This window comes from Aquarana catesbeiana, linkage group LG05 (assembly GCF_042186555.1).
Source record: "Aquarana catesbeiana isolate 2022-GZ linkage group LG05, ASM4218655v1, whole genome shotgun sequence".
Lineage (NCBI taxonomy): Eukaryota > Metazoa > Chordata > Amphibia > Anura > Ranidae > Aquarana > Aquarana catesbeiana.
In genome coordinates this window covers 4,928,522-4,954,154 of record NC_133328.1, presented here as the reverse complement: position 1 = coordinate 4,954,154, position 25,633 = coordinate 4,928,522, and the positions used below count along the sequence as shown (strand labels likewise).

Below are 25,633 nucleotides of genomic sequence, written 5' to 3'. Positions count from 1 at the left end.
AAGAAAAAGATAAGGGTGGAGGGGAAAGAAAGGTAATGGTGAGGAAGGGAGAATGGAAGATAGGAGTAGAGGAGGAAAAGCGAGAAGAGGATAGGAGAGTAGAGTATGGCATCAGTAAGGTAGGGTGAAAAAAAAAAAAGATAACAGGAATAAAAGAAGAGAATAGGAGAAGAGGAGAAAAAAAGGTAATAGTAAAGAAGAAAGGAGAGAAGAAGAGGAGAAAGGAGGAGAGGAGTAGATGCAAAAGTAAGGTAAGGAAGGGAGAATAAAATAGAGAAAAGGAGAGAAGAGTGAAAGAGGAGTGAAAAAAGAAGCAAAGGGAAGAGTGGGATAGTGGAAGAGGAAAAAAGATAAGAGGAGAGAAGACCGAGAGAGGAAAGAGAGACGGAGAGAGTGGAGGAGATGAGGAGAGGGAGAAAAGAGCATAGCGAGAACCAGTTTATTTTTCCACTTTTGAGGGAAAAAAAAGGATGGATAATAAAATTCAATGTAAAACATTTGTTTTATTACACTTAGTGTCCAATTTTTCCGTCATATATCGGAGTCCGACTATAAGTCGCTGATCGCCGCCATTACTAGTAAAAACAAAATTAAATAAATAAAAATTCCATAAAAATACCCCATAGTTTTGTAGACGCAATAACTTTTGCGCAAACCAATCAATATACGCTTATTGGAGGTTTTTTTTACCAAAAATATGTAGCAGAATACATATTGGCCTAAATTGATGAAGAATTTAGTTATTTTTTTACATTTTTTTTTATTGGATGCAAAAAAAGAAAGTAAAAAAATATTGTTTTTTTTTTTTTCTTTCAAAATTGTCTTTTTTTGTTTATAGCGCAATAAAATAAATAAATAAATAAAACACAGAGGTGACCAAATACCACCAAAATAAATCTTTATTTGTGGGGAAAAAACGACATCAATTGTATTTGGATACGGCCGTGCAAAAAAAAATGGCCTGGTCACGAAGGGGAGTAAAACTTCCGGAGTTGAAGTGGTTACACTTAGCTGTATATTTCTTACCATTATCATGACCCACCCCCCAAAAATAAATAAATACATAAATTCCCCTCCTAATGGTATATTTGCGCACTATTTGTTGTTAGTACCCATAGTAGAGTGAAGATACAATAGATCAAGCCCTAAACTAGTTATATTATTATTTTTTTTACTTTTATTATTTCCACGCAGACTTTTCTTTTTTTAAAATCAAGCGGAGTTGCACTCTGCAAAGGGAATTTGCTCCAGAGATTAATAAATGAGGGGAGCTCTGCTGACTTTCATCATCCAATCGTGTGCAAGCAAAATGTTTTTTGTTTTTTGTTTTTTTTTAATCCTTGCATGTGATTGGGTATTCTTTGCGAAGCTTCGCCTCATTTACTAAGCTCTGGTGCAAATTCCCTTGCAGAGAACAACCCTGCTTGCGAAGTGTACATTCTATTTGCCTTCAGTAAATCCAGCCCATTGAGTATTAAAACTTACCGCAAAGAAGAAAGTGTATGGAAAGGATCCCGATAAGTAATTTCTGGATTGGCTTCATTGTAGGATTGGTGATGCCGGACCAGGACCAGGATTCAGCGTCCCTCCATATAACCCCCGCACTCCCCGGGGACATCTGCTGCACTGACTCACCTGGGAATAAAATGGTCATAATTGTACGATCGGGGCGGGGGAGGGGCGATGAGGAAAGGCCACATTCCTTATCAGGGATTACAATAGGGATTATCAATAAACCGAACTAAACACAAATGACGCGTGACCGGGAGATAATGCATCTAAAGATAAATGACAGCTGGGCTATTGTTCCTCGGCTTGTATAGGTCAAAATATTCTACGCCTGGGCCATAGAGATCCGAGCAACTGAATACACAGACATGGGAGCTGTCTATCCACTCCCGAGATTTACACAGCTCTGTCAGTGGGCCTACCATAGGTTAACCACTTCAATACCAGGCATCATTTATATGTACAATATATATATATATATATATATATATATATATATATTTAAAAATCTTTTCATATATAGAATATTTTTAATTGAATGTATATATACTGTATGTATATATAAAATGTATTTTATAAAATATTATATTACATAATACTTTAATTTTCATTTTATTCTCATCATCCAATATCAATGGCGTGTGTCCCTTGTGTGGCTGCATTTTTAGCGTCTATGAATGAAACGCAATCAGGAGGAAGGAAAGCTTTTGATTTCACTTACAAATTTATATGTACAATATATATATATATATATATATATATATTTTTTTTTTTTTTTTTTTTTTTAATTTTCAATGCTATAGTATTTTACATTTTTAATTATATATATATATTCACATATACAGTATTTTTTATTTGATTTATGTAATATATATATATATATATACATATATATATATATATACATATATATATATATATATATATATATATATATATATATATATATACATATATATATATATATATATATATATATATATATATATATACATATATATACATATATATATATATATATACATATATATACACATATATATATATATATATATATATATATATATATATATATATATATATATATATATATATATATATATATATATATACGTGTATATATACATATATATATATATATATATATATATATATATATATAAAAACATCAGGTGGGTTACCCTCTTCTCTTGATATTCTTGTTCAATCATTTAACCGTGGTTTATCTTATTGCCCTAAGAGCCATCTAGATCCATTCCAGTTAGATCAAGATCTGTATCGCCTATTCTGTAATATTAGATGGAAGGTCCATTTTCTTCACAAACCATTTGTCCATGATAACATACCTGAAGGGAGGTTGAGTAATAAAAGTCTGGGACTGGTGATGAAATCTAAATCTGTTCCCCCCACTACTTATGCACCTGTTGAGATGTTTATACAGGAGGTCACCTGAGATGTGAAACGTTTAATACAACAAGTGGACTTTAAAGACCATGTACCCAACAACTTGTCCCCTCATGAAAGAACAACGTTGCGGGAATTAACTAAACGGAATGATATTATTTGTAAACCTGCTGATAAAGGGGGTTCGGTAGTCATTATGGACCCTCAGGCGTATGAGAATGAGATCAAGCGACAATTGGATGATGACACAGTGTATAAACCTCTGCAATCGGATCCCACATGGAGTATTAGAAAGATCTTGGAGAGTATTGTGAAACCGGCATTTAAAGAAGGGTTAATTTCACATGACCTGTATGAATTTCTGTTACCAACACATACCCGTATCCCGGTCTTGTACATACTCCCCAAGATCCATAAGGACAAACACTCCCCACCGGGACGCCCGATTGTATCGGGGAGAGATTCGATTTTTGTACCTACGGCTAAATTACTGGACAGAGTACTATCACCTTTGGTGAAAACTACCCCATCTTACATCAAGGACTCTGGTGACTTTCTGACTAAAATTAGGGACCTACCACAAATTCAAGATGAATGTATCCTTGTCACTTGGGATGTAACAAGTCTATACACATCAATTCCTCATGTGGCCGGCATTGAAGCAGCATTGAGCCTAATTAAGAACTGTCACGAGTACTCAGAAGCTCAGATTGCCTTTTTTGAAAAGTTATTTAAGTTGATTTTATATAATAACTATTTTCTTTTCAGGGATCGTTATTATGTGCAACTGACAGGGGTTGCTATGGGTTCCAATGTTGCCCCGCCATATGCTTGTTCATTTATGCATGATTTTGAGCAGAAACATGTTTTTGTCAATGATATTTTTCGGGAACATTGCGCCACCTGGTGGCGCTATATAGATGACATTTTTGCCATATGGCGGGGCAACATTGAATCACTCAAAGCCTTTGATGAGATGATTAACAGTATTTCACCAAATATTCAGTTTAAAATCCACATCGGCGGGGATTCAGTCCCCTTTCTAGATATACGGGCATACACGAAACAAGGACGTATTGAAACTGACATATACACTAAACCTACAGATAGGAATCAGCTATTAAGATATGACAGTTACCATCCCCCCCACGTCTTTAATTCTATCATTAGAAGCCAACTTCTCAGAGTGATGCGGATTGTGAGTGATATCACAATAAGAGATAAGAGACTAGACGAAATGTGCTGTAAATTTAAGGAGCGGGGATATCCAGAACTAATTAGACAGGAATTAAATACAATTTTGAACCCTAAGATCTCCAATAAGAAGAGATATTCATCTGACAAACCTAGGATTCCATTTGTCTTTCAATTCAATAGTTATAGTGATAGGATTTTTAACGTATTGAGAAAACATTGGACGATATTGAAACGATCATATCCTCAGATAGAGGAGTTTCAATTAACTCCCATCAAAGCGTATCGGCGCAATAAAAACCTTGCGCGATCTTTTGGTACGATCTGAGTTTAAACCTGATAGGCAGGAGGAGAAAAGAATGACTTTTCTCGGTAGTAAAAGGAAGGGCTGTTACCCCTGTCTTAATTGCATCCAATGCAACTTAATGATTAAGGGCAACAATTTCTGTCATCCCAGAACCAACAATAAGATAATAATCAATGGCTTTTACACCTGTCAGTCATCATATGTGATCTACATTCTCACATGCCCCTGTAATCTCCTTTATGTGGGTGAAACGACCCAAAAAATTAAAGATCGTATCGCACAACATCGCAGTACAATTAGACATCCCCAATCAGGTCTTCCCGTATCGCGTCATTTTTCAGAAATGGGACACAAAGACACCGATTTACGATTTATGGTGCTAGAAGAGATTCCTCATGACAAAAGAGGCGGTGATAGGATTTTGAAATTGAAAAGACGTGAAGTTTGGTGGATTAATAAATTACAGTCCTTGCATCCTGATGGTATGAACAGGGACTATGATTTATATCTATTTGTGTAGAAGTTTTTGGTACGAGATTGAAAAGAAGTTACGATCATATTTTGAATGTATTGTATTTTCTTTAGATCGATCACAAAGAGCTCCCGTTGGGAATACTAGATAGCAGAATATCAGCTGGAGTCTATGAAGAAATTTGAGACATGATCAACAATATTAACATATGTACATTGTGATAAATAATTGGAAAGATCTCATTAATTAAGTGAGAGAATTTAGTCAGTTCAAAATGATATGCTGATGATACATGATACATAGTAGGATGAACCTGTTGTAAATATTTCTTTATTAGGAAATTTAGGATGGTTTACTGGAATCAGATTTATGTAGTAGGGTTAAATACTTGAATGTGTATAGGTGGTTTGTGTAGGATAATTAGTTAAGTGAACACAGGTGTGTACTGGACTGGGTGGTGATAAGAGAACATAGTGTGGTTTGGCTTTTCACACACAGCCAGAAAAGCCTGACGAAGAGCGACTTGCACTCGGAACTGTACAGTGGCTTGCTTATATTTTGAATCATGTAATGGAATAATTTTCAGTAAAAGGACACTTTTTGCATCAAAGCATCGTTCCATGTGTTTTTCATATATATATACATACACATATATATATATATATATATATATATATATATATATATATATAATTTTGTATTATTATTTACACACAAAGTCCCACATTCCTGGTATATGGTTATATATCCCCTTTTTTTCTTTAAATATATCATATCATATTTACATATTTACATAATATTTATATTTTTATTTACTCCTTATTTTCATGGCCCAATGTCAATGCCATGTGTTCTTAGTGCTGCTGGCTTTATATTGTCTATGAATGAAACCCAATCTATGATTGGAGGATGTATTGATAAAGGAAAGATTTTCATTTCACTATTTTCATGTATATACAGTAATATATATATATATATATATATATATATATATATATATAATTATTATTGTTATTATTATTGTGATTAATAATAATTTTATTTCTTTTTTTTTTTTTTTTTTTACTTTATATTTTCACATTTTTCACTTTCGAGTTCAACGAAAACCAGGTTCAAAAACATTGTAATACCGCATTCAAGGTGTCAGTGCAAAGAATAGCCGGTACATACAACTGTAATACAACAAAGCTTTTCATCTTTTGTCCCTCACCGGTGACGTCATATTCTGCCTTTGTTCAGCACGAGACTCTCTCTCTCTCACCTTTCCCAGTATTCTCTGCTTGTTTTCTTCCATGAAATACATCTGTGTATGGGGAAGTTGTCACCGTCTGTCAGTATGTCATGTTGTGTAATCACACCGCATACCGTCTCCGCATGTCACACGTTGGTGTGGGAGGCTGAAAACACCGGAGGAAGTGTTACTGGTAGAAAGAGACTGTCCGAATGATGGAGCTCAGCTAGGACAATTCTGATGTAAAGAATATTATTGTTATAAAAAGGTCTTCTTCGAGTTATCAGTGATATCTGTATATGGAGGGAACCTCATTATACTTATGTAGTGCTACCCCCACATGGGATGCTGGTTTGTGTCCCGGGTTCTCTTCCCCACCAGTGCAATGGCAGCCAATCACACAATGGCATTCACTTCTCTCGCTCAATACCTTCTAAGTATTTGTTGTTGAGTAACTTAGGATGAGGAGCCATGGGATACTCCAGTGGGATACTCAATGGATACTCCAGTGGGATACTCAATGGATACTCCAGTGGGATACTCAGTGGATACTCCAGTGGGATACTCAGTGGATACTCCAGTGGGATACTCAGTTCTTCACTACTCCTCCCGACCAGCCCAGGTGAACAAATGATTAGGAGCGGCCTCAACCTATATGTCTCCACCACACCACACACACTTAGTCCCGATCACTGGAGCGAAGACTAAGTTCCGGTGGGCTGGGCAAAATGCATCAGGGTATGTGGTTTGGTGGGAACATGTAGGAGGAGGCCACTTCTTATCGTTTGTTCACTTGGGCTGGTCGGGAGTAGTGGTGATCTTTTCCTCTTTGCACTTTCTAGCCCTCTAGATTGGTATCAGGATAAGCCCGCACTCATAGGCGTGCGCACAGGGTGTGCCAGGTGTGCCTGGGCACACCCTAATCGCCTTGTGTGGTGCATATTCCCCCCTGTTTAGACCACTGATATTTCATCCCCAAAAAAAACTTTAAAAAGAATACAAACAAAACTACTGACACTGTCCACTGCCCTACTGACACCATCAGTACATATACACATGCAAATGTATATGAGCTTTGGGGTGCAAACCCTAATGCAAGAGGCTGCGCACACCTATGCCCGCACTCCATGTTCTGAGATACAGGGATGTACTTTCACCTCTACTTCGAGTGGCGCAAAAAGCAATATAACAGGTTACAGGACACTTCTTAAGTTCTAATGAGTGTCAGGAAGATACCCCAACATTTATATCCATATACAGTATCTCACAAAAGTGAGTACACCCCTCAGATTTTTGTAAATCTTTCCTTCTATCTTTTCATGTGACAACACTGAAGAAATGACACTTGTCTACAATGTAAAGTAGTGAGTGTACAGCTTGTATAACAGTGTAAATTTTCTGTCCCCTCAAAATAACTCAACACACAGCCATTAATGTCTAAACCGCTGGCAACAAAAGTCAGTACACCCCTAAGTGAAAATGTCCAAATTGGGCCCAAAGTGTCAATATTTTGTGTGGCCACCATTATTTTCCAGCACTGCCTTAACCCTCTTGGGCATGGAGGTCACCAGAGCTTCACAGGTTGTCACTGGAGTCCTCTTCCCCTCCTCCATGATGACATCACGGAGCTGGTAGATGTTAGAGACCTTGCGCTCCTCCACCTTCCATTTGAGGATGTCCCACAGATGATCAATAGGGTTTAGGTCTGGAGACATGCTTGGCCAGTCCATCACCTTTACCCTCAGCTTCTTTAGCAAGTCAGTGGTCGTCTTGGAGGTGTGTTTGGGGTCGTTATCATGTTGGAATACTGCCCTGCGGCCCAGTCTCTGAAGGGAGGGGATCATGCTCTGCTTCAGTATATCACAGTACATGTTGGCATTCATGGTTCCCTCAATGATCTGTAGCTCCCCAGTGCCGGCAGCACTCATGCAGCCCCAGACCATGACCCTCCCACCACCATGCTTGACTGTAGACAAGACACACTTGTCTTTGTCCTCCTCACCTGGTTGCCGCCACACACGCTTGTCACCATCTGAACCAAATAAGTTTATCTTGGTCTCATCAGACCACAGGACATGGTTCCAGTAATCCATCTCCTTAGTCTGCTTGTCTTAAGCAAACTGTTTGCGGGCTTTCTTGTGCATCATCTTTAGAAGAGGCTTCCTTCTGGGATGACAGCCATGCAGACCAATTTGATGCAGTGTGCGGCGTATGGTCTGAGCACTGACAGGCTGACCCCCCCCCCCCCCCACCCCTACAACCTCTGCAGCAATGCTGGCAGCATCTATTTCCCAAAGAAAACCTCTGGATATGACGCTGAGCACGTGACCTCAACTTCTTTGGTGGACCATGGCGAGGCCTGTTCTGAGTGGAACCTGTCCTGTTAAACCGCTGTATGGTCTTGGCCACCGTGCTGCAGCTCAGTTTCAGGGTCTTGGCAATCTTCTTATAGCCTAGGCCATCTTTATGTAGAGCAACAATTCTTTTTCTCAGATCCTCAGAGAGTTCTTTGCCATGAGGTGCCATGTTGAACTTCCAGTGACCAGTATGAGAGAGTGAGAGCGATAACACCAAATTTAACACACCTGCTCCCCATTCACACCTGAGACCTTGTAACACTAACGAGTCACATGACACCGGGGAGGGAAAATGGCTAATTGGGCCCAATTTGGACATTTAAACTTTTGTTGCCAGCGGTTTAGACAATAATGGCTGTGTGTTGAGTTATTTTGAGGGGACAGCAAATTTACACTGTTATACAAGCTGTACACTCACTACTTTACATTGTAGACAAGTGTCATTTCTTCAGTGTTGTCACATGAAAAGATAGAAGAAAAGATTTACAAAAATGTGAGGGGTGTACTCACTTTTGTGAGATACTGTAGGTAGCACAGACACCTTCATCCAATTACCATGGAAAGGACTTGATCTAAATGGTAATCCTATGGCCTTCAGCCATGTGAAGAGATGGATTAACAATTATGAAGCCTTCCTGACACGAAGCAAAGATTATGTAACTAGAACGGGGGTACCACAATTTTTACACCTTCTTTCCTGTTCTTCGAGCAATAACATTTACATATTCCATGGTGCACTAATCAAGGTGCTGGGACAAAGTGTTAAGAAAGATATATAAGGTGTGTCGAAAAAGATTGGTGAATGTTATCAGAAAACAAACAAAACAGCGGACACAAACAAATGACCTTTGTTGGCTTTCAAAATAATCACCATCCTTCACAACGCACTTTTTGGCAACGTTCATAAAGCTCCAGGAAACTCTCATCAAAGGCCAATTTAAGAATTGATCGCAGAACCGCTGTCACAGTTTCTTGGATTGCAAAACATGTGCCTTTCGTGACGCTCTGCAGGTGGGGAAACAGAAAGAAGTCTGCAGGCGCCAGATCAGGGGAGTACGGTGAATGATCGAGAACAGATAAGCCGAGCTCAGCCAAGAAATGGCGCACGCGGATTGCACAATGCGCAGATGTGTTATCATGCAGCAGCATCCATAATTACATAGTCCATCAAGTTCAACCTATGTGTGCGATTATATGTCAGTATTACATTGTATATCCCTGTATGTTGCGGTCGTTCAGGTGATTATCTAATAGTTTCTTGAAACGATCGATGCCCTGCGCTGAGACCACCGCCTGTGGAAGGGAATTCCACATCCTTGCCGCTCTTACAGTAAAGAACCCTCTACGTAGTTTAAGGTTAAACCTCTTTTCTTCTAATTTTAATGAGTGGCCACGAGTCTTTTTAAACTCCCTTCTGCGAAAAAGTTTTCTCCCTATTGTGGGGTCACCAGTACAGTATTTGTAAATTGAAATCATATCCCCTCTCAAACGTCTCTTCTCCAGAGAGAATAAGTTCAGAGCTCACAACCTTTCCTCATAACTAAGATCCTCCAGACCCTTTATTAGCTGTGTTGCCCTTCTTTGTAGTCGCTCCATTCCCAGTACATCCTTCCTGAGGACTGGTGCCCAGAACTGGACAGCATACTCCAGGTGTGGCCGGACCAGAGTCTTGTAGAGCGGGAGAATTATCATTTTATCTCTGGAGTTGATCCCCTTTTTAATGCCAATGTTCTGTTTGCTTTGTTAGCAGCAGCTTGGCATTGCATGCCATTGCTGAGCCTATCATCTACTAGGACCCCCAGGTCTTTTTCCATCCTAGATTCCCCCAGAGGTTCTCCCCCCAGTCTATAGATTGCATTCAGATTTTTGCCACCCAAATGCATTATTTTACATTTTTCTACATTAAACCTCATTTGCCATGTAGTCGCCCACCCCATTAATTTGTTCAGATCTTCTTGCAAGGTTTCCACATCCTGCGGAGAAGTTATTGCCCTGCTTAGCTTAGTATCGTCTGCAAATACAGAGATTGAACTGTCTATCCCATCCTCCAGGTCGTTTATGAACAAATTAAATAGGATTGGTCCCAGCACAGAACCCTGGGGAACCCCACTACCCACCCCTGACCATTCCGAGTACTCCCCATTTATCACCACCCTCTGAACTCGCCCTTGTAGCCAGTTTTCAATCCATGTACTCACCCTATGGTCCATGCCAATGGACCTTATTTTGTACAGTAAACGTTTATGGGGAACTGTGTCAAATGCTTTTGCAAAATCCAGATACACCACGTCTACGGGCCTTCCTTTATCTAGATGGCAACTCACCTCCTCATAGAAGGTTAATAGATTGGTTTGGCAAGAACGATTCTTCATTAATCCATGCTGATTACTTCTAATGATACCGTTCTCATTACTAAAATCTTGTATAAAATCCCTTATCATCCCCTCCAAGAGCTTACATACTATTGATGTTAGGCTAACTGGTCTGTAATTCCCAGGGATATATTTTGGGCCCTTTTTAAATATTGGTGCTACATTTACTTAAACTGTCCAATCCTGTGCAACTCTGGACGAACACGGCAGGTGCGTTATATTTACCGTCTCAAAACTTCTTCGTAGAACGCGATGTTCACGGTTTGACCCGCAGAAACTGATTCCTTATGGATGATGTCATCGTTGTCGAAAAAGGCGATCAACATTGCCTTGACCTTGGACTTTTGCAGGCAACTCTTTTTGTGTGGCAGGGAAGATGGTGAACATCATTCCATCGATTGCACTTGGATTCCAAATCAAACTGATAGCACTGGGTCTCATCCCGTGTGACGATGGTTTACAGAAAGGATGGATCCTGGTCACACATGGTAATTAAATGCTCTGGGCTTCTACTTCTACACCAATATTTCATGCGTCTCCGTTGTCGTTTTCCCCAATTTGTAGCAGAACTTGGTGTTCACTCGTTGCTCCATTGCACTGTGACCCTACCTCTCACACGGACTACGTTTGACTGTCTGCAGCGTGTTTACCCTGGTGGTCACGTGTACTCCATGCTAGGTCTCTGCACTTCTCAACGTGTCTCTGGATAGGCATGCGCAGACACCTGGCCAATGTTGCGAATGTTGAGATATCAGATGATTCACTGAACTTTTTAGACACACGTCATAAATTCTGGAGTATGTTCCTGACACTCGTTAAAATTGACAATAGTGACTTGGAGAACCTCTGAAACATCTTCAACTTTACAGATCAAGTCCTTTCCATGGTGATTGGATGAAGGTGTTGGTGCTACCTGTGTGGATATAAATGTTGGGGTATGTTCCTACACTCATTAGAACTGAAGAAGCGGCTTGGATAAGCTCTCTTCAACATTACAGAGCAAGTGCAGCTGAATGTGACCAACTACTACTATTTAGCAGTCTCTAGGAGGAAAAATACCTCATCAGCTATGGGTAAGGTTTCATAAGCCTAAGCTTTCTACTTGATTTTTAATAAATAAACTCTACGGATTATGTACGGACTCCAGCATTGACTTTTGGATACTCCCTTTTACTCCAATGGTGTAGTGTGGATGACCGTCCCGAAGCTGCATTTGACCTGATCTACTTTCTGTTTTTTGGGCTCAGCCAGTCCTATTTCATGCAGTTGCATTGCAGGTAAATCAGGAGAGTGTTGTACAAAAACACCCGTCTACCTGAGCCCTAACCTCCAGTGAGATGACTATGACCACCTGCTGCTCCTATAATGCTCCTGACCTTTATACATAAAAAGCAAATATGTCATCCTGTGTACAGTGAGCTTTCTGACAGCTGCTGATGTAAATGTTGCTTTGTGTAGCGTAGGTACGATGATAAATGAATCCGTTTTGTCACTGTAAGAATCTGAGCTAGTACTAATAATGGATTCCCCTGGCCTGTATGTTCACTTCTGCAGCTTTAGCTAACACAGAAAAATATTTACAGCATAAGTAAGCCCAACTAAAAAGCTCATATTTGATTTATTTAACTGTTAATATTAGTAAATATTTGTCAAACATTATAAATTCAATAAAATAATCTGTGGTGATCCTGCCATGAAGGACTTTTGTATTTGAATTTCCTGTTATAGGGTGACAACGCTCTGTTCCTGTCTCCTAAGTGTGCTTTTGCATTGTCACATGGCCTTCCGATGGAGAATACACGTGGCTGTTTCAACACATATTACACAGGCATGGTCCACTGTTTTCAACTATCAACAATCTCTCTCTCTCTAGTCATTTAGTCGTTTCCGTCTCTTCGTGACCTCATGCAGAAGTAGACATTTTTCTGGAACTCCCTTGCTTTCTCTATGATCCAGCGGTTAGCAATTTGATCTCTAGTTCCTCTGCCTCTTCGAAATCCAGCTTGGTAGCTCTCGGTTCACATGCTTCTGTAGAATTTTCAGCATAACCTTGCTAGCGTGTGAGATGAGTGCGATCGTGCGATAGTTTGAACATTCTTAGCGCTGTCCTTCTTTGGCATCGAAATGTAAACGGACCTCTTCCAGTCGTGTGGCCATTGTTGAGGTTTACAAATTTGTTGGCATATTGAGTGCAGCACTATAACAGCATCATCTTTTAGGATTTTAAATACCATATATACTCGAGTATAAGTCAAAATTTTCAGCCCTTTTTTTTGGGCTGAAAGTGTCCCCCTTGACTTATACTCGAGTCACCGCCGTCTGTCTGCATGATCAGCGTGTCATGCAGGCAGACGGCGGCCGGCGTGTGAAAATTCCTTCGGAGGCTATTCCAGTTTTCAAAAGCCGCGCCTCCTGTTCGTCTGTGATAGGCTGAACAGCTGTCAGTGTACAGCCTATCACGGACATTCTCTCATCCTCGTCCGTGGTATGAGAATGAGAGAATGTCAGTGATAGGCTCACCGCTGACTGTTCTGCCTATCACAGACGAGGAGGAGGCGCGGCTTTTGAACAGTGGAATGGCCGCCGAAGAGTGTTATCACACGCTGATCGGAGGATGGAGATCGCCACAGGGAGGCTGCACTGGGACACATGCACACAGGACACATGCACACAGGGACACATACCCATGTACAGGACACATGTACAGGACACATGCACAGGACACATACACATGTACAGGACACATGCGCAGGACACATGCACAGGACACATACACATGTACAGGACACATGCACAGGACACATGCACACAGAACACATGCACACAGGACACATGCACACAGGGACACATACACATGTACAGGACACATGTACTGGACACATGCACAGGACACATACACATGTACAGGACACATGTACTGGACACATGCACAGGACACATACACATGTACAGGACACATGCACAGGACACATACACATGTACAGGACACATGAACAGGATACAGGTAGGCTGCACAGGACACAGGGTGGCAGGCAGCTGCAGATGGGCATTGTTGACCCTCTGCATTTCTCACCCTCGTCTTATACTCGGGTCAATAATTTTTCCCCAGTTTTTTGTGGTAAATTAGGGGCCTTGACTTATACTCGGATCAACTTATACTCGAGTATATACGGTAACTCAGCTGGGTGTAAGAGAACTGTTGCGTTCCGGGTTCACTCACGCTCGCATACGTTCGTAAAGAACTCTTCGGATCGCAGACGTGCCAATGCGCGTGCGCGAAGGAATGTGCGCGCCCGCGGGAGCGCGTCCACGTGGCCCTTTGGCACCAGACGGCCTATTTAAAGGGCACACTGACTGTTACAGATGCTGACTGATCTTCAGCTGTTCCTGTACCAGTACCCTGTGTTTGCTAGCCTGCCTGATATCCGTTGCTGAACCCTTGGCTCCCCTGACCTTGTTTCTGGACTCTCCCTCATCTTGAATTACTGGTTCCTGATTTCGGCTTCCTATTGACTCTGCTCCTGCCTGATGATTTGGTACCTTGCTGTCTGCCTGCTTCCGAACCCGGCTATTCCTGTGACACCGCTCTTGTCTCCTGTTTGGCTCCAAGCTGCCTGCCAAGTTGCTGCATCTCCGCTCCTGCGATCAGCTGCGACTTCCTGCATACCTAAAGTCGCATCATCTGCCTGAAGGTTCCTGGGCTATTTCTGCAGGCACTCATGTTCCTCCTTTCCTTGGGGTCCTTCTGTTCCCACTCTCAGCGGAGCCCGGGGTGGAGATACATGGGAGGCCGACCTCGTCACTTCAGACTCCGATAAGGTACGTGATACTGGGATACCATCACTTCCGCTAGCTTTGTTACTGGCAATGCTTTCTAAGACTTACTTGACTTCACTCTCCAGGATATGCGGTTCAAGGTCAGTGACTGCATCATCGTGGTTATATGGGACATTCAGATGTTTCTTGTGCAGTTCTTCTGTGTATCCTTGCCATCTCTTCATCTCTTCTGCTTCTGTCAGGTCCTTGCCATTTTTGTCTAGTATCGTGCCCATCTTTGCACAAAACTTTCCCTTGATATCTCCAATTTTCTTGACAAGCTCTCTAGTCAAGAATACTATTAAGAATATCATGCAGCTATTGCTGGAGTGCTTGTAGAGAAAGAGACTGCAGGAGATCAACCATATTGAGATTTAAGAAAGGATAAGAAGTTGTAAAAACAATATGTTAAGAAAAAAAAGAAAAAAACAAATAAGTGGAAAATGTTCATAATGTTAGCACCTGGGGATGGGCATTGCAATATTAAAACCGTGGCTGTGGTAGAGGTGGGTGCCTGTGCAATGGACACAGTGGCTACCTTTGAAAATGTCTGGAGGGACGCAACACGTCGGGGGGGAGTGGTTGGCTGACGTCATCACGGTGGATGGGCCCAGGACGGAACTGAGGTCTGTCTGTCTGATAACACTTGCGCCACTGAGACTTGTCTGTGAAAATGTCTGTATTTGTTGTGCACAAGTGAGTGAATTATTTTAGTTTTTTTTATTAAAAGGCAATACACACTATGAATACTTTTCTGTGTTTCTGTATGAGCTTCTAAATCCCTGTGGGAGCTGTGAAATCCACCTCTTAAAACAATATTAGACCTCTTTATTTATTGGGGAGGTCCAACCTAGGAGGAGAGGACACATCCTTGAGTACACTTGGGTGAAGTGTGCGGAGGGCATCACAGAACTGTTGAGTCACTATTATTCATGCAAGGTCCAATAGGATTCGCATAGTATCTGGGACTTTTATTGGACTTGCACATTTCCTATTAGGTGTAATTTTATTTTCAGATGGTATTGAGTGTGATTCCATATTGGATTTGTTTCCACATTTATCCATAAGATGTAGAGTTTATTTCACTTTGCTTATATTGATATATTGTGTATTGCGCGGTTTGTTTGAGCATGTTTATGTATTGAGAGGAACACTTCATATTTGTTGAGCTGATACAATAGGCCACAAGGACTTAGGTGTAGGGGATATGTCTGGCCATGTAAGTGGGAGCTTACATTTCCCCCATTTTTCTATCTTGTGGTTTTGCCCCAACAGTAAAAATGAATGTTATATTCACACAATAAAAGAAACAGAAGCACCTAGTCGGGGGGGGAGGGGGGGCCAAGCGGTGCCGTCACATAAAGTGTGTACTGAAATGCTGAAAGGCTCTGAATGGAGATGGCTGCTATTGTTGGGGAAGGGCGAGATGAGAGTTCATGAAAGATAAGGGGGATTAGGGAACTCTCCAGCAGACCTTTAGGGGTGAGGGTTCTGGAGAGGGCTGTGGTCTTTGCAAGGGCATTGTGGGAGACTAAATGCCACTACAGGGGCTAGGAAGCACCATTGGCAGTTGGCACGCAGTGTAGGACACTATTGGAGATTGGAAGCATTATGGGGGGCTAGAGGCTCTGCAGGCTTTGGGCACTGTGGGAGGCTCGGTGACACTGTGGGAGGTTATGAGGTAGTGTGGTGTGGGGGCTAAGGGTTCTTAGGGGGTATTGGGACACTGTGGTTGTTTGAGAGGTACTGTGGGCAATTATGAAAGGTTAGGGGCACAATGCAAGCTGGGAGACACTGTATTTAAGAGATTTACAGCTGTCTGGAGGTCCAAGAGGAAGGAGGCTGAAGCCCATCTGCGGGCAATGGGCAACCGCTGCTCTGAAAGATTCCATGGACAGAAAGACTGATTGGGTGTTGAAGAAAACAAAGGAAATTGCTACTATGTTCAGGTCAGGTATTAGTGGTGTACACCAAGGTCCACTGTTATTAGCGGTGTATGGCAAGGTCCAGTGTTGATAGTGGTGTATCCAAAGGTCCAGTGTTATTAGTGGTGTATCCAAAGGTTCAGTGTTATTAGTGGTGTATCCAAAGGTTCAGTGTTATTAGAGGTGCACTCCAAGGTCCAGTGTTAATAGTGGTGTATCCAAAGGTTCAGTGTTATTAGTAGCGTATCCCAAGGTTTAGTGTTATTAGTTGTGTACCCCAAGGTTCAGTGTTATTAGTGGTATATCCCAAGGTTCAGTGTTATTAGTAGCGTATCCCAAGGTTCAGTGTTATTAGTGGTGTACCCCAAGGTTCAGTGTTATTAGTGGTGTAGCAGAAAAAATGTCAAATTAACTGCGCAACAAAAGAAAATCGTAACCATCTATGCTGCAGAGTCCTATGTATGACACAAACATACAAAAAATCGGATAGGAAAAAGAATTTTTTTGACTCGCGCTTGAAACAAAAAAAAGGGGGGGGCTAACGTGTATAAGGCTGAAATATCCCAGCCTGTTGAATATATGTGTCAGGTTGGGAGATGAGTCCCACCTCCCCTTAAAAATTGTGTGACCAATAGCAACTCAAATTAATACATAAAAACAAAGAAAAAACACTTAAAATTTGCAAAATAAGTAAGCTAATTTGAAGAAAAATATAATATAAAAATATATAAAAAAGGGGAAAAAAAGTCCATGTACAGAAAACACCAAAATGTGCTGTGATTAAACCAAAAAGTGTCCAATTGTATATAGTCCTAGATGTGTGGGTCCACCACCATGAATGAAGTGCCTGGCCGCTTACCGGAACCCCATGACCCCCCGTTACAGAGGGTCTAAATGGGCATTGATGTCCTGCTGCTACCGACAACCTGGGGACCCGAAGGGAGACTGGATTGGAACCTCTGGAGTTGGTGGTACTGTAAAAGCTGTGTCACAGGCAAAGCTCAGCCCTCAGTGGAGTATAAACGTCATATAGGGGAAAACAGAAGAAGGCTCCCATAGTGTAAAATCACTCATGTTTATTTAAAAAAATAGTAAACACTCACATTAAAAAAGCACTTGTCCTCTGATGAGAGGCAGTCTGTGACACCAGCCGGAGTGTACACAGGCCGCCCGTCCTACTGGAGTACCAACGACAGAGGGAGGTGACGCGAAGACACCGCTCAGCCCTACGCTGCGTTTCGCAAGAAATTGCGTCTTCCAGGGGCACGGGCAGTGCATCGCGTCACCTCCCTTAAATACAGTAAATGAAATAAAAGAGCCTCGCTCTGGGTTCTCCCTGGCCCGGACGTCCGTGTGGAGCGCAGGGAATTAGACACAGGGGCGCATGCGCGCCCTGTATCACGGCCCCGATCACGTGATATGGCGTCGGGTCATAGGTGAGAGAGAAAGCCAAAACGAAAAATAAAAACAATCTCAATGCGCGTGCGCACTATGAATCTTGAATCGTGTCATATGACACTGTGTTGGATGTGCAACTAAATGACCTTACTGCGCACGGGCAATAGAAACCAAGCACGGGGGGGAAGGCGGACGGGAGACGTCAGTGAACGATAACTACTCATTGGCCTCACACGTCAAGCCTTACTGAAAGGGGAAAGCCGACCCTCAAGACAAGGTCCGCACTCCGCCGCACCGACATACGTCCGCACTAAGGCGGACAAACCACAAATTATAAAGCCTCCAAGTGGTGACACACATAAAAAGTGAAAAAAGAGGCCTCTGGGGACATTAAAAAGGAGGGAAGGGAGCCTCCAGTGGTCAAACTAAATATTGCTTACAAAAGAGTATTATCCCCATGTAGATGCTTAAACATGAAGATGAAATATAAAAAAAGTATAATGTGAAAAAATTGTGTAGAAAAATAAATAAATAATGTATAGGATTGATCCGTGGATCTAAGTGTACTGTAAATATATTAGTGAAAATAGTATGTTAGTACGTACTAACAGAAATAATTAAAGAAAGAAATTGATATAAATATATATGATGTATTAATACATTCCGTTAAAAACACATCCGGTGATCCAGATATGTGAACCCAGAGCGATGGCTTTAACAATGGATTCATAAATACAGCATAAATATGTTGCATGATCAAATATTGTATACCGTTACAACTCAAAATAAATTAGGCGTTATTAATAAAGGCGTTTACGTCGGTGTCGACGTTCATGCCGAATGGCACATAACTTTTAACTTTATATATCCAGGACATCTCTAACTTAGAGATCTCCCTGATAAGTGAACTACCTCGCCAGTGGGGCTTGTACTTGTCGATTCCTACAAAAAGTGTTTTTGAGGGGTCTCTACTGTGGACCTGATCGTAATGTCTGGAGACAGGGTGTTTATCATAACCTCTTCTAATATTCCCTACGTGTTCATTTAAACGAACACGTAGGGCCCTTTTTGTCCTCCCTATATATTGAAGCCCACAGGGACATTGTAGGAGATAAACCACCCCTTCAGAGCTGCAGGTAATAAAAGGTTCAATAATATGTGAACGTCCTGTGCTGGTAGATGTAAATGTTGTAATACGTCTAGATCTATTGATATTAAGGAAACACACTTGGCATTTCCCACATTTGTAGAACCCTGTCAGATTTTGAAGGAAAGATCTGGTTCCTTGTGGAGGATCTTGGACTGAAGGTGCTACCCTACTTCCCAAGGATGCTGCTCCCTTAAATATCACTCTAGGGTTAGGTGGTAAGATGGTCTTAAGAGTTGCATCACTACCAAGAACATGCCAGTGCTTGCGTATTAATTGCTTAATCGCACGGTGTTGTACTGAAAAAGTAGTGATGAATGGGACAGTGTCTGAAATCTCCATCCTGGGTCTAGAAACATCGGACAAGAGATCAGCCCTATCCCTATCCCTTGCTGATTTGACAGCCTGAGAGAGGGAGAGCTGGTCATATCCCTTCTCTAGGAATCTTTTGGTCAGAATAGATGCTTGATGGTCGAAAGTAGCTATATCTGAACAATTGCGTCTGAGGCGCAAAAATTGTCCTAGGGGGATGGCCTTAATCCATGGTTCATGGTGACAGCTGTCTACAGAGATGTAGGCATTTCTGTCAGTTGTCTTAAAATATGTGGATGTAACAAACTGTCCATCCATGATCTGGATTTTCAAATCTAGGAAGTGGATAACGTCCTGACTGGCCTCAAAATTAAACTTGATGCCTCTATCATTGGCATGCAAGGTATTCATAAAGCCATAAAGTTCGGCCTCGCAACCATCCCATAGGAGGAGGACGTCGTCAATATATCTAGCCCACAGGAGGACCTCAGGTCTCCTGGGGGCGTCAACGACGTCCTCCTCCCACTTGGCCATAAAAATATTGGCCAAGCTAGGGGCGTACTTGGCCCCCATAGCTACTCCACGGTCCTGTCGATAAAATTGGTGTTCAAACCAGAAGTAGCTATGGCTAGCGGCATATCGCAAAAGTTCCATAATAAATTGAATTTGTATGGAAGGTAAACCAGAATCTCGATCCAAAAACGATTCAACCGCCTGTAGGCCCAGTTGATGGGGAATGATGGTATAAAGGGATGAAACATCCGCGGTTACCATCCAGAGGCCCTCCCTAGGAGTGATATTAGAGAGTGTGTTAATCACCTGTTTGGTGTCCTTAATATATGATGGTATTCTTCCCACCAGCGGTTGTAGGAAAAAGTCAATATATTTGCCCACCCGGGACGTGATTGAATCAATCCCACTAACTATGGGACGTCCCGGGGGGCAAACGGGATCCTTATGTATCTTCGGGAGGTAGTAAATGACCGGGGTTCGAGGGGCAATCGGAACCAAGAACCGTCGTTCTTTGTCACTCAAAATGCCTCTCCGAAGTCCCCTATCGACAATAGATTCCAGTTCCTTTTTATATTTGTTCAAAGGGTCTCTATTTAACACTGTATATGTCTCAGTGTCATCTACAATGCGGTGCATTTCTTTGTAATAATCCTGACGATCCAACACCACAATCCCCCCACCCTTGTCTGCTGGCCTAATGACCAGGGATTTATTATTGCAAAGGGATTCCAATCCAACTTGGAGATCCCTGTGCAATTTCACCTTCCTAACCTTGATTTGCTCAAGGTCTCGTAGAACTACGTCTCTAAAAACTCGGATGGCTGGGGCAAGGGAACCCGGGGGATTAAAAAGGGAAGCATTTGACAAATTTGTATGTTGGTATTGGCTAACCATGTTGTCTGCCCTACTGATGGGGTTAGATAGCATGTGCCGTTTGATATTTAATCGACGTGTAAACTTATGCACATCCATGTAAGTTTGAAACTTACTTAGATTCCTAGGTGGGGCAAACTTTAAGCCTTTGTCGAGAAGTCGCTTCTCGGCATCAGTAAGTATTTGTTTAGACAGATTGAAAATGCCTGAGCCTAAGTTCTTCTTCTTTTTAAGTTTCTGGACCCGCCTCCCCCCTCTGGTTCCTCTTTTCGTTCCCCGGGACGTTTGGATGGCCGGGCGTCCCTGGGAAAACCCCAATGCTGGTTATTATTCCTGCCTGGAGGACCATGAGGATGGGAAGGGCCAGGGTGATTGTAATCTAGTTGGGAATTCATGGAGTACTGAGTACCCTGATTCCTTTCAGGATAAGTCTGTCTGTATCCATCAACATTAGTACCCCGGTGTCCGGGGGTATCTAGGTCAGACAAGGGATAAAACCTGTTGTATGTAGGGACCGGATTACCCATGCCCTCGGATGGTGAGTAATGTTGAATAGGCCTTTCATTATAACTCTGGGGATTTTGTCTCCATGGTGGATTCTCCCATGTTGATGGAGGAGGGGTATTATAAGGGCGTTGATATTGGTTGGGGCGTGGGGACTGATAATAGTCCTGTCTGGGTAATCCAGATGGGCCTCCCCTGGATCCATAATAAGGTCCGGGCCCAGGGCCCCTAGGTTTGGGGTTAGTGTTTTTAGGGGGCACATCCCTTTTAGGTAAGGGATGTTTCACTCGAGAGGGGGCAGGTTCAATGTTAGACAGGATAGCTCCATGGGGCTGTGTATCCATTCTCCCCTCCTCTTCATTTAGTTCAGCCAATTTCTTTTGCCAGATGAAAACAAAACCTGATTGGTAATCTTGCTTATCTCTATTATATTTCTTTTTCTTTTTAGCTTTCTGATCCTTGTCCTCCTTTTCGAGGATTTTTAACAGACCCTTAGATTGCTCTTTATAGTCCTCACTATTAACATGTGGGACTAACTGGTCCTTAATACCTTTAATTTCCCCGTCTAAGCGGGCAAGTTTATCAGTCTTCCTCTGTACTAAGAAACGTAATAGGCTAATGCCTGCATCATTGAAGTGTTTAAACCACCCTTCCAAATCGGGATCCCCTTTCTGTGGGGGAACATCCCAACGCAGACTCCTTGGGACCATGGCCTCCCTGATATAAGTCTCAAGGAAGGCGATGTCCCATTGGGTGTGCGTTTCAGAGGTGGTTAGATTTTTTAACCTCATGAAGAGACCGCTAATCCCCGAGTCTGCAGCCGTGGGGGTGGAATCAAAGACACCAGATGTGTCTACCACTCTCTTGGCCCGAAACTCGAAGACATCCATATTGGTTTGAACCCAATGTACCGTGCTGCAATTAAACTTATGTGTAATATGTGAAACAGAAAAAATGTCAAATTAACTGCGCAACAAAAGAAAATCGTAACCATCTATGCTGCAGAGTCCTATGTATGACACAAACATACAAAAAATCGGATAGGAAAAAGAATTTTTTTGACTCGCGCTTGAAACAAAAAAAAGGGGGGGGCTAACGTGTATAAGGCTGAAATATCCCAGCCTGTTGAATATATGTGTCAGGTTGGGAGATGAGTCCCACCTCCCCTTAAAAATTGTGTGACCAATAGCAACTCAAATTAATACATAAAAACAAAGAAAAAACACTTAAAATTTGCAAAATAAGTAAGCTAATTTGAAGAAAAATATAATATAAAAATATATAAAAAAGGGGAAAAAAAGTCCATGTACAGAAAACACCAAAATGTGCTGTGATTAAACCAAAAAGTGTCCAATTGTATATAGTCCTAGATGTGTGGGTCCACCACCATGAATGAAGTGCCTGGCCGCTTACCGGAACCCCATGACCCCCCGTTACAGAGGGTGCGGACGTATGTCGGTGCGGCGGAGTGCGGACCTTGTCTTGAGGGTCGGCTTTCCCCTTTCAGTAAGGCTTGACGTGTGAGGCCAATGAGTAGTTATCGTTCACTGACGTCTCCCGTCCGCCTCCCCCCCCCCCCGTGCTTGGTTTCTATTGCCCGTGCGCAGTAAGGTCATTTAGTTGCACATCCAACACAGTGTCATATGACACGATTCAAGATTCATAGTGCGCACGCGCATTGAGATTGTTTTTATTTTTCGTTTTGGCTTTCTCTCTCACCTATGACCCGACGCCATATCACGTGATCGGGGCCGTGATACAGGGCGCGCATGCGCCCCTGTGTCTAATTCCCTGCGCTCCACACGGACGTCCGGGCCAGGGAGAACCCAGAGCGAGGCTCTTTTATTTCATTTACTGTATTTAAGGGAGGTGACGCGATGCACCGCCCGTGCCCCTGGAAGACGCAATTTCTTGCGAAACGCAGCGTAGGGCTGAGCGGTGTCTTCGCGTCACCTCCCTCTGTCGTTGGTACTCCAGTAGGACGGGCGGCCTGTGTACACTCCGGCCGGTGTCACAGACTGCCTCTCATCAGAGGACGAGTGCTTTTTTAATGTGAGTGTTTACTATTTTTTTAAATAAACATGAGTGATTTTACACTATGGGAGCCTTCTTCTGTTTTCCCCTATATGACGTTTATACTCCACTGAGGGCTGAGCTTTGCCTGTGACACAGCTTTTACAGTACCACCAACTCCAGAGGTTCCAATCCAGTCTCCCTTCGGGTCCCCAGGTTGTCGGTAGCAGCAGGACATCAATGCCCATTTAGACCCTCTGTAACGGGGGGTCATGGGGTTCCGGTAAGCGGCCAGGCACTTCATTCATGGTGGTGGACCCACACATCTAGGACTATATACAATTGGACACTTTTTGGTTTAATCACAGCACATTTTGGTGTTTTCTGTACATGGACTTTTTTTCCCCTTTTTTATATATTTTTATATTATATTTTTCTTCAAATTAGCTTACTTATTTTGCAAATTTTAAGTGTTTTTTCTTTGTTTTTATGTATTAATTTGAGTTGCTATTGGTCACACAATTTTTAAGGGGAGGTGGGACTCATCTCCCAACCTGACACATATATTCAACAGGCTGGGATATTTCAGCCTTATACACGTTAGCCCCCCCCTTTTTTTTGTTTCAAGCGCGAGTCAAAAAAATTCTTTTTCCTATCTTATTAGTGGTGTACCCCAAGGTTCAGTGTTATTAGTAGCGTATCCCAAGGTTCAGTGTTATTAGTGGTGTACCCCAAGGTTCAGTGTTATTAGTGGTGTATCCCAAGGTTCAGTGTTATTAGTGGTGTACCCCAAGGTTCAGTGTTATTAGTGGTGTATCCCAAGGTTCAGTGTTATCAGTGGTGTATCCCAAGGTTCAGTGTTATTTGTGGTGTATCCCAAGGTTCAGTGTTAATATTGGTGCATCCCAAGGTTCAGTGTTATTAGTGGTGTATCCCAAGGTTCAGTGTTATTAGTGGTGTACTCCAAGGTTCAGTGTTTTTAGCGGTGTACACCGAGGTTCAGTGTTATTAGTGATGTATCCCAAGGTTCAGTGTTATTAGTGGTGCACCACAAGGTCCAGTGTTATCAGTGGTGTACCCCAAGGTTCAGTGTTATTAGTGGTGTACCCCAAGGTTCAGTGTTAGTAGTGGTGTACCCCAAGGTCCAGTGTTATTAGTGGTGTACCCCAAGGTCCAGTGTTATCAGTGGTGTACCCCAAGGTTCAGTGTTATTAGTGGTGTATCCCAAGGTTCAGTGTTATTAGTGGTGCACCCCAAGATTCAGTGTTATTTGTGGTGTATCCCAAGGTTCAGTGTTATTAGTGGTGCACCCCAAGGTTCAGTGTTATTTGTGGTGTACCCCAAGGTTCAGTGTTATTTGTGGTGCACCCCAAGGTCCAGTGTTATCAGTGGTGTACCCCAAGGTTCAGTGTTATTTGTGGTGTATCCCAAGGTTCAGTGTTATTAGTGGTGTACCCCAAGGTTCAGTGTTATTTGTGGTGTACCCCAAGGTTCAGTGTTATTTGTGGTGCATCCCAAGGTTCAGTGTTATTAGTGGTGTATCCCAAGGTTCAGTGTTATTTGTGGTGTACCCCAAGGTTCAGTGTTATTTGTGGTGCACCCCAAGGTCCAGTGTTATCAGTGGTGTACCCCAAGGTTCAGTGTTATTTGTGGTGTATCCCAAGGCTCAGTGTTATTAGTGGTGTACCCCAAGGTTCAGTGTTATTTGTGGTGCACCCCAAGGTCCAGTGTTATCAGTGGTGTACCCCAAGGTTCAGTGTTATTTGTGGTGTATCCCAAGGTTCAGTGTTATTAGTGGTGTACCCCAAGGTTCAGTGTTATTTGTGGTGTACCCCAAGGTTCAGTGTTATTTGTGGTGCATCCCAAGGTTCAGTGTTATTAGTGGTGTATCCCAAGGTTCAGTGTTATTAGTGGTGCATCCCAAGGTTCAGTGTTATTAGTGGTGTATCCCAAGGTTCAGTGTTATTAGTGGTGTACTCCAAGGTTCAGTGTTTTTAGCGGTGTACCCCGAGGTTCAATGTTATTAGTGATGTATCCCAAGGTTCAGTGTTTTTAGCGGTGTACCTCAAGGTTCAGTGTTATTAGTGGTGCACCCCAAGGCTCAGTGTTATTAGTGCTGTATCCCAAGATTCAGTGTTATTAGTAGCATATCCCAAGGCTCAGTGTTATCAGTGGTGTATCCCAAGGTTCAGTGTTATTAGTGGTGTATCCCAAGGTTCAGTGTTATTAGTGGTGTATCCCATGGTTCAGTGTTATTAGTGGTGTATCCCAAGGCTCAGTGTTATT

The 25,633-nt window shown here is 42.3% G+C and overlaps 1 protein-coding gene across 1 annotated transcript in view; it reads right to left on the bottom strand.

Moving 5' to 3' along the window:
* LOC141145745 (uncharacterized) overlaps nucleotides 1–22,224 on the bottom strand; it is a 54,525-nt gene extending 32,301 nt beyond the window's left edge. Inside the window, exons 1-2 of the mRNA XM_073632627.1 lie at nucleotides 21,233–22,224; nucleotides 14,732–15,010 (exon numbers count right to left, since the gene is read on the bottom strand). Coding sequence (XP_073488728.1) covers nucleotides 14,732–15,010; nucleotides 21,233–22,224 — 1,271 coding nt within the window. The remainder of the gene's footprint in view (nucleotides 1–14,731; nucleotides 15,011–21,232) is intronic.
* Between the last annotated feature and the right edge of the window lie 3,409 nt (nucleotides 22,225–25,633).